At 42.3% G+C, this 10,425-nt stretch overlaps 1 protein-coding gene across 1 annotated transcript in view; it reads left to right on the forward strand.

The window, feature by feature from the left end:
• Positions 1 to 4,244: 4,244 nt before the first annotated feature.
• sik3 (SIK family kinase 3) overlaps positions 4,245 to 10,425 on the forward strand; it is a 75,415-nt gene continuing 69,234 nt past the window's right edge. Inside the window, exon 1 of the mRNA XM_037677429.1 lies at positions 4,245 to 4,556. Within this exon, the coding sequence (XP_037533357.1) occupies positions 4,263 to 4,556 (294 nt within the window). The 5' untranslated portion in view covers positions 4,245 to 4,262. The remainder of the gene's footprint in view (positions 4,557 to 10,425) is intronic.

Here is a 10,425-nt window from a genome sequence, read left to right on the forward strand (position 1 = left end):
CCCGAGGAGAAGCAGACAAGCAGCCTTGTTTAAGGTAAGCACCGAGGGATATTTTTTCTGTGGCGGGTCACTTCCCGCTGGACGACACCATCTATCCTTTCTAACGCCGACTCTCGGAGCAAATCGGATGGTTCCTCCGGGATAGGCGATGTCAGCAGCAGCCCCGCTGAGAGGAAAACACAGGGTTTTACTCTCGTTACTTCCTGTTCCCAAAACGGACAGGAGGGATGAGACCCATTTTGGATTTGTCAATTTTCAACTGTTAGACAACATTCCATTCAAAATGCGTGGAGTCGGCTCTGCAGCCGCTACACAGAGCAGGGATGAGAATTCTGTTCTGTCTGGACAATCTGTTGCTGCTGACCCGTTCTCCAGACAGGTGGCAGCAGTGCAAACTCAGGCACTGACGTCACACCTGCAAAATCTGGACTTCACCATAACGGAGAGAAGAGCTCAGTTCACCCGGCACAGATGATCGTTTATCTGGGAGTGAAGATAAATGCGGTCACTATGAGGGCTCGCTTATCTAAGATGGGAACCGAAGCTCTAAAGGACCAGCACACGTGAATCCGGCAGAGTGATAACAGCTGTTTCCGTCATGAAGTTATTAGGGACATGTCGTCTGCTCACACAGTGCAATGCCTCCAGAGGTGGTTCGCTCGTTTGCGTGTGGACCCGGTGAGGCAGAAGAGACGGTTGATTGCTGTGCCCCCTCCGTGAGAATCGACCTGAGACACTGGGGAAACCCTCTTGTTCTGTCAGAGGGATTCCCCGTCAGCAGACCTACGTCACACGTGTCAGTCTTCACAGACGCGTCCCTGTCAGGCTGAGGAGGCACATGCATGTCTCGAGCTGTAGGGGCGCTGTGGCCACCCCACACAGCATCTCATATAAATGTTTTGGAATGTCGCACGGTTTTGAATGTGATTCAACATTTTGCTCCTGTGCTGCAGAATCAACATGTTCTGATTCACACAGTCAACAAGTGACTGCAGCATACTGGCAGGGGGTGTGTGCGCTCAGCTCGAATGTTACACATTGAGAGACGGCTGCTGTGTTGGGCACACCAAAATCTGCTCTCCATCAGAGCAGTGTACATCCCCGGTGTTCTGAACAGAGGGGCGGATGTGATGTCCAGGGGCAGTCCGCGTCACGGGGACTGGAGTCTCCATCCCGAGCTGATGGCTCAGACGTGGCAGAAATTTGGCAGAGCGGCCGAGGACTTGTTTGCCACACGAGAGAACGCTCAGTGTCAACTATGGTTCTCACTGAGCCCGTGGGACGAACCACCGCTAGGGGTAGACGTGTTTGCTCACAGCCCGTGGCCCAAAATGCTTCTTTACGCATTTCCCCCACTCCCTCTGATATCACGGTTTCTGAACCGAGTTCAGGAGGAGGGACTGACAGCCCTCCTGGTGGCTCCCGAATGCATGAAAGCATGCATGAACGCCCCGTGGTTCCCATTTCTACGACGCCTGTTATCTGGGCGCCCATGGAAACTGCTGTGGAGGGAGGATGCTGTTTAAATGTTTGACAAAAAAAACAGAAATATACATAATATACATATACATACATATACCATACCATACCACTTTATTTATAGAGCACTTAAAACAGTGACAAGGCCAACCAAGGTGCTGTACAGACAAAACAACAGGTAACACACAAAGCAAAATACAAAATGAGGTAAATCAGAATATAGACATAAAAACGATGCAGAAAATGACGACAAACCAGTGTGGAGCATACAGGATCAAACACAGATCATCTGGTGTTGAAAGCCACCAAATAGTAGTGGGTTTTTTAACGGGACTTGAAAACCGAGAGGGAGGGGGCCTGTCTGACAAGCAGAGGTAACTCGTTCCAAAGTCTTGGTCCTGCCACAGAGAAGGCCCTGTCACCTCTGCGCTTAAGACGAAATACATATATATATATATATATATATATATATATATATATATATATACATACAGTATATATATATGTGTGTGTGTGTGTGTGTGTATGTATATATATATATATAAGTGTATGAAAAAGTTGCTATAACTAACACATCTCAACAAAATATTTTCATTAGACAAAAAAAATTCAAGCATTAAATGCTACTATTGGGGGAGTGGTGGCGCAGAGGTTAGAGAGGTGGGCTTGTGATCCGAAGATCGCCGGTTCACGCCCCGGCCCCGACAACATCAAAAATTGTGGGTGGGGTAGGTGAAACACCCACACTTGCCCCCACCCTCATTCGCCCCACTCTGGGCCCATGAGCAAGGCCCTTAACCCCCACCATGTGCTCCCTAAAAAAAAAAACAGGTCTCTCTTGAAAATGAGTTCTCGTGGCTCAATGAGACTAACCTGGATAAATAAAGGCTAAATGAAAGAAAAAAAAAAAATAATCATCACATGTTAGTAGGTAGAAAGATATTTAGGAGCACTGTGGGTTGGTTACCTTCAAACATGTGTAGGATGTGCATGTTAAATATTTATACGTCTTCACTATATATGTATTGGCAGCACAATGGCTTAGTGGTTAGCATTGTTGCTGCCTCACATCAAGAGGGTTCTTGGTTTGTGGTTTGTGCCTGGGGCCTCTCTTATTTATTCTCTCTTTTTATAACTGAACAGAGACAGCTGCTAAAACAAAACTGAGGTGACACCACTGCCAATTTTGCCCACACAAACTCTAGAAATGTTTATATTTAATGTTTACCACATTAAACTTTTTTTTATCCATATTTTGGGGCAAGAGGTGGATGTACAGAAACAGAAACACGGAGAAGTCTCAAGTCTTCCTCGTGAGCAGAAGACAGAGCGGGCAAAAACTCAACCCTTTGTCATGAAAAATAAAATAAAAATAAAATAACCCAATGATTTAACCAGTCTTTCTTTGTGCAAACTCTTGTTTTAAAGCACTGGTCTATTTAAAAACATAAATAATTTTTCTTCAAATTACACTAGATGATGGTTGAGCCATTTCATAATGTATGAAGTGCGAGTTTTAAACAGCTGTACACCATAGATATAAACACTGTGTTTATATCTATGTCTATCTATGTTTATATCTATATCTATCTATCTATAGATATAAACACTGTGTTTATATATATGCTGTACACTAGATCTGAAGGTAAACCAGTAAAACTTCCATGGTTTAGAAATCAACTTCCTGCTCATGTTTTCTGCAGTAACTCCTCTTCACCACCAGAGGGTACTGTCTGCAGCCTTGTGAGGGGGCAGTGGAGAAGAACAGGTTAAAATTGCATCAAGATATCAGTGTTTGTATCAGAAATGTTTCACAATAAATTTACATAATTTGTGAATAATTATTAATATCTGGATTAACAACGTATTTTATCAAATAGATGCTTGATCAGAGCACATTTTTGACATTTTTTCTCTTATCCTGTTCAAAAATATTGTTCTCTCTCTCTCTCTCTCTCTCTCTCTCTCTCTCTCTCTCTCTCTCTCTCTCTCTCTCTCTCTCTCTCTCTCTCTCTATCTATCTATCTATCTTTCTATCTATCTATCTATCTATCTATCTATCTATCTATCTATCTATCTATCTATCTATCTATCTATCTATCTATCTATCTATCTATCTATCTATCTATCTATCTATCTGAAAACCCAGCTCAAATTTATTCAACAAATTCCCTGAAAAGTATTTTCAAGACTCTTTGCCCTCTCAGAATGTCAAGGCCATTTTCTCCTGTTTTTAATATTTTTTATTTTTTGCACACTAGTCACACATGTCCAAGTAACAACATTTCTTACTTTAAGACAGGACACCCGTGTTTGTGGATATTTCTGTTAAAATGAACAAAGATATTTTGCTTTATCTGTGTAGAAACCATAACTTCCATGTTTTAGCCTAGGCTTTTTGTGTCATTACCTTACTGCTAAACATAACTGTGTGTAAATTGTTGTTATAATCCCTTATTCTGTGCTGTAAGACGTTCCTTCAACACAGTGCACACGTTTTAAAAACCCTCCTGAAACCGTACGGTCACACATAGCGCAGCACTTTTTGTAAGGAATCACTGAATCATGGGAACCACAGCGATAATGCGCACTTGTCCGTTTCCAAGGCAACCACAATACGTTTCTGTGGATGAAGTCATTTGTTACGCCGATCGTTGCCATGGCTACAACCTAGAGAGGGCGCTGCGGAAGAGCGCTTCACGTTGAATGACGCAGAGAGGGGGCGTGTCCGCGCCGCGAGCTGCGCAGGGCTGCTTGTTGTTCCTGCAGAGAGAGGCGAGAAGATGGCGGCCGTGTCTAGCGGAGGTGCTGCTGGGTCCGCCGCGGCCGCGATTACACACTCTGCCCGACCGACCCACGCAAGTATGGGCTCCCAGAACCGAGCCCAGCCGTCTCCCGGGATCTGCCACGCCAGTCGCGCCGGCACGGCCGGCGGGTGCATCACGAATCCCGGCCACACTTCTTCTGCCACCAGGCCCCCTCCAGCCCGAGTGGGCCACTACGAAATCGAGCGGACCATCGGCAAGGGAAATTTCGCCGTTGTGAAACTAGCCACACACATCATCACTAAAGCAAAGGTAAGGCAAGTCGTGTCTTAACGTTAGAGGCGAGCAATTAGAAGTTGTCACGGGTTGGTTTGAAGCTTTTTTTGAACATGTACTCGGAATGACGCTGGGGCCTCCATCATGCTCCGGAGAGTCAACAGCCAGTGAGTCCGCTTTGGTGGCCCCGCTGCCCGGTCTGTGTGTCCGCTCGACCCGGCACATCACCGTCAGCTGTTGAACATGCCATAAGCTCCTATATCTATTATTATATCGAGTTTGACCGCGTTTAACAGCGAGCTGGAAAGGCCTGAAGATGGCAGAGGACAGAGAAGGGTATCGAAGATGGAAAAAAAGAGGAGACGGAGCAATCTTTAGCTCACGAGCTAATTAGCAATCTGGAAAGATTTGGATGTTGATGAGATGGATGACAAGAGGCACGAGCCGCAACACGTCGAGGTGACAGCAACTTTCAAAGTTGACGCTTTATTTATTAAAAACTACCTTCATCCAGCTACAACTCCACCGAATAGTTTTATTTCGACCGTCTTTTCTGACGATCCTCGGCTACTTTTCATTTGCTCGTTCGCCTTTTGTCAGTTTCACCGGAGCTCTCGTTTTGTGGCAGTTTTAGAATTGTTTCTTCTTCTTTCAATAATTAGATTACATTTTAAGATCTACTCCACGAGGAAAAGAAAAACACAAGCGGCATGATGGCCAAATGAGTGGTTTCCAAAACGCCACCACACATTTCCACTGTAGGTCCATGCTTTTTGCATAGAGTGGTTGCCAGTTAGAACTTTACCAAGTTACTGGCACAGTGACAGTAGTGCTGTAAACAAATGGTAGCCATACAAAGCTAAAGTACCCTTCAGGAGTCTTTCATTGAGACTGAATGTATTGATCTGAATGGAGGATTGGAGTTTCACAAGAGGGAGAAAATGTCCTTATGTTAAGGCTTTATTTGCTCACAAGCAGATTTTTTTTTTTTTTACTAAGGTAATCGAAAGGAACAAAGACTTTCAGGGATAATGTAGCTGTTTTCTGACTTTAGGGATCTTTTCATCCTTGCACGTACATCCTAATAATGGATGTTCAAGTTAAACATCCTGGGATAATTGGCAGCTCATGTGAGGTGTCTGTACTTTTATTTTAACCCGATGTGGATCAATGACAGCACGATGGCTCAGTGGTTAGCACTGTTATCTCACAGCAAGAAGGTCTTGGGTTCAACTTTTCATTCAACCTTTATTTAGACAGGTAAATCCCATCGAGCCTCGAGGACTCGTTTACAAGAGAGACCTGATTTCAACAAAGAATGATGACAACAATGGACAACAGCGACAACAATAGACAGTTATAAAAAGTCATACAGATTTTTTTTTTTAACAAATAAATGGCAAAAAAGTAACAAAAACAGCTAGATTATAAGGCGAATGTAGAAAACTACAAACAGGAACATGTCTGCGTTGGTCCCCGGTTGGGGACCTGTGCGATCTCCGGTTGGACCTGGGGTCTTTCTGTGTGGAGTTTGCATGTTCTTCTCGTGCAAGCGTGAGTTTTCTCCGGGTACTCCGGTTTCCTCCCACAGATCAAAAACATGTATGTTAGTCTGCCTTCAGGTCCAGGCCTCCCTTGCAAAAGAGATCTGTGACCTCACTGGGATTTGCCTGGTTAAATAAAGGTTAATAAATTAAAGATACTTATTGCAATGCATGAAATCATCATATCGTGTCACACCAGAAAGACGGCATGTCTGCTCTGTTATTGACCTGGCAGGTCTGCAGATGTATGTACCAGACTTAAGGTGCAGGAAATTAACAGATGGTCCATGTTCTGGATTTGGCGACCTCGTTTACAGACTGCATTCCTGGCAAGCCCTTATTTTACCAAGGTGGTTTGTTTTTTCCGACACCGATTCTTGCCAGATTCAGGGCACCCCATTAGTTTCTCTGTAGTCTACTTCCTTTAGCCAATTTTTCCTGGGGTTTCGGGATGGTTGCGTGCTCTATGATTGTTCCAAACCTTTTCATTGGTTTATTTTACATTTCCTTTGCAATATTGATAAAGTTGCAAATGTTAAAACACTTTTCCTGTATTTTAAACTTGCAGATCGGCATTTGTGGGTGCCGAGGGTCATTTTTCTGTTTCCTCCTTTGAATTTTATTGATTGTCTCTCTTCATATTGCAGGGGGAAAATACCAGAGAGCCTGTATAAGTAGCTTGATGGAGTAGGACGAAGGGTCCCTGTTATGATGTGGCAGGTTTTGTTGAGATTGGGACTTATCTTTTTAGCATGAGTAGATCTGCACTGAACGGGAGCACAGTATTCAGCTGTGGAGTAGCATGAAGCTAAAGCAGCATTCTCAAGGTCTTAGGATCTGCACACCATTTAGTGTTAGCTAGTTTGGACAGGAGTGATAATGGGGAAAATAGCAAACGATTATCCTGAATTATATTTAATGCTGCAGTTTGAAAGGGTTTGCTCCAGTAGTTTTCTGGATAAATTGAAGTGTAATTCTGTAGTCTGTGTAGGAAAAACGAACATGGCGGAATCAGACAAGAGCAGAGTTGGGGGGAAGCTGTGTAGATGTAAATATGAAATTGAATCTGCTACTAAATACAAAAGAAAAGAGAGAATGTGTAAAATAACTGTCAAGAATAAATGTTGAGGTTGAAAAAGGATGGTCGAGCGCCATAAAGACAGCTCAACAATCAAACACCTGGCTTTTGCAAAGCTGCATACTTAACCGGGTAAATCTGAATTATTCTGTACCAAAACATGAAAACTGTCGAACCACTCCATCCCAAAGAGCTCTTTTGTAATTTTTGACCTATTTTCAAACACTTTGACTGGTTAGAAGTGGCAGATATTCACAAATTTAGTGACCATCTATAACAGGGGTGTCAAACCTACTTACAAAAGGGTAAAACTTTAAACCTTTTTCAAACTAAGGGCCGCTTTCAGAATCTACATTAACTCAAGTTAGATATAGGCCTGTCACGATAACAAATTTTGCTGTGCGATTAGTTGTCTCAGAAATTATTGCGATAAACGATATTGTTTGAAAGTTGACTAATAGTAATGTCAACTTTAATAAGAAATGTTTAATTTGTTTTTCATGTAGTACATTTTTTTGACCACTGGATGGCAGTATAAGACTGTTTGAACTGAAGGATGGATAGTGAGGGAGCCAGCAGCGTGTGTCTTTAAGAAAAATGGGCGGGAGGCCCCTTGACGTGACATGGGCTGTTTCTCTTCGTTTCTCAAAATGACAGATGCTCGGTGTGGTTTGAGCTCTTTAGCATATCATTTTTCACACAAAGCTTTTAATAAAAAGTCAGTAAACAAGTTCTCAGCTTCTTTTTGCAGAGAAAAACAACTTTTTACACAAAGGCACAGGTTTCAACCGTGAATTTTGGAGCTTCGTCAAGACAGTTTTTTCCCGAAGTCGGCCTGTTAGCTTAGCTCGTAGTTTAGCTTCTCAGCTTAACTGCTTTTAACCATAGACATTATTTATGTTTGTGCTTTTAACGATCCAAAAATGAGATTTTGGACACTTAAAATGGATTTTAAAGAGAAAAGAGAAAGGGAGGGGTCATTGAAGAGCACCGGAGTTGAGCTTTTTGTCATCCAATGTCTTCAGTAGAAAGAGAGAGATGAAGAAACGATAAAGCCGATAAAATGAAAATGAGGTTGATAATTTTCATTTATCATGCGATTAATTGATTTATTGTTTACTGTGACAGGTCTAGTCAGATACCCAGCATCTATTCTTGGTTGCAGTTTCCTCAACAAGAGTTTGATTGGTCACGTTTGATGTTCTCTGTTGCACTTTTAACATCATAATCAAAGATTACTGAAAAGAATTTGTGACAAAAGTATTTTACCTTTAAAATAACATCTTGGGGGTCAGATAAGATGTAAACGAGGGCCACATTTGGCCCCCGGGCCTTGAGTTTGACACACATGATCTATAGGTAGTTTATCGTTTGTTTTTTACCGGTCTTCATGACGTTATACTGAGTTAATTTAAACAAAGGTGCATCCATGCTGCTACCTCTTGTGCCCTTGTTGACGTACCCACAGATGAGCAGACGGGTCATCTTGGACGTCTTCCTCGACGTAGCCGAGAGCCTTCAGCATCGTTTCACAAGGCTAAACATGGATCAGTGAGCTATGAAGTGGTTTTAAAAACTGGAAAAAATGTTACTGTATGGACTTGAAGTATGCTGACATGGCTGCAGTGTGATTTAAAGTGCTAGTAGTAGGTGTCGCTATCTGTTGTAGGAGCGACATGGAGACAATAGAAGTGTCTGCCTGCCTGGTTCTGTGTTGCCTTGTGTCTCTGGGACATGCAGAGAACAAAATGACACTTGCAGAATGAAAGGGGGGCCTTGTTTGTTGATGGCTGCTACAGACGGACCCAGTCAGCTCATGATTTACATGAACACGCACAGGGGTTTCTGCATCCCCGTTGCTCATGAATATCAAAAGAATAAGAGTGTGCTTTTACATGCCTGTGGATATCATGAATATGGATATGATGATCAGTCATGAGATGAGATGGAGCCTTATTTTATGAGCCTGGGTTTTATAAACGCTGACTGGACAGAAATAGCCCAGCAGCTCTCTCCGCTGCTCGATGGAGGTGGATGGTGTCCTGCAGTGCAGTCGCACAGAAGACGACCTGGGATTTGTGCCCGATGGCTTAGAAGCTGACAGTGGCACGGTCCTTTTCTGAGCCTCATTATCGTCTGTGTGTTTGTTTCGTTTACAGCGTTAGCCAAACTTCTCATGGGCCAGTCGATGGATATTAATGAAATGCAGCGATTAACTTTTGTAGTCGACACCATTTAAGATGGTCACGCTAGCGGAGCAGACTTTGCAAACACATAAATGTCTATAATTCAGACAGTTTTACAGAGATTGAGCGCACATTTAGTGATGCAGTAGCTGAGTATCATCTTCAACATACCAGTACTTTGAGCTCACAAGATTTTGCAAAATTACATAAGATTGCACATAACATAATTTACAAGTAGGGATGCACGGTATTGTCAGCATGGTATCTGTATCGGACGATATTAGCGATAAAGTTAAATATCGTACATGGGCTATTCCATGTAAATAACTCACCGATATAAAAGGCGCTGTTTATACATTAACAAAGTTCATGCTCAATCATCATTCAACCTTTTGAAAATTTACAAATTTGCACTGTTCGAGTGTTGTCATTGTGTTAGAGAGAGTAAATGTCATGAATAAATTTGACAATAAACATAATCCAAGTTGAAGTGTGACATCATTTTCAGCCTCCTTTTTGCCATCTGCAATTGGTAGCAGGCCAAAATGACAAAGACCATGCAGAATAATGTAGTATTTTAATTCTACAGCGGATAAAGTGTAGTCTCTGTAAGTAGGTGTAGGAAAAAAAAAAACCCATCGGTATTGTTATCGGTAATCGGCCAAATAAGTTTTAACATATCGGCCAAAAATCCAATATCGTGCATCCTTATTTACAAGGTTTACACCCCTTCTTCTCATAAGATAATCTCAGTTTAATACTTGGATAATATGCATTCATTCAAGGAATGCTAGGCTTTTAATTTTATTTCTGTGACTTTTTTTTTGTCCCCCATCATGGAGTGAAAAGGGGGAATTGAAAATCCCCACTGTCTGTCTTTGCATATTGTGAACACGTTAACTTGAAAAGTAAGTGAGGTACCAACTTCCTTTTTGGTGTGTGGCTGCATCTAGGCACATTGAAGTGTTCTTTCAAAAACTGGGTTGCCACATCAAAACTTAAGATGGCCACCACCATATACAGTACAATAATACAACTTTATTTATAAAGTCTAAAAAAGTTAAATCTGGTCCTCTGGACATTCAAAAAAACAAAAC

This window comes from Nematolebias whitei, chromosome 6, assembly GCF_014905685.2.
Source record: "Nematolebias whitei isolate Nwh7 chromosome 6, NemWhi1, whole genome shotgun sequence".
Classification (NCBI taxonomy): Eukaryota; Metazoa; Chordata; class Actinopteri; order Cyprinodontiformes; family Rivulidae; genus Nematolebias; species Nematolebias whitei.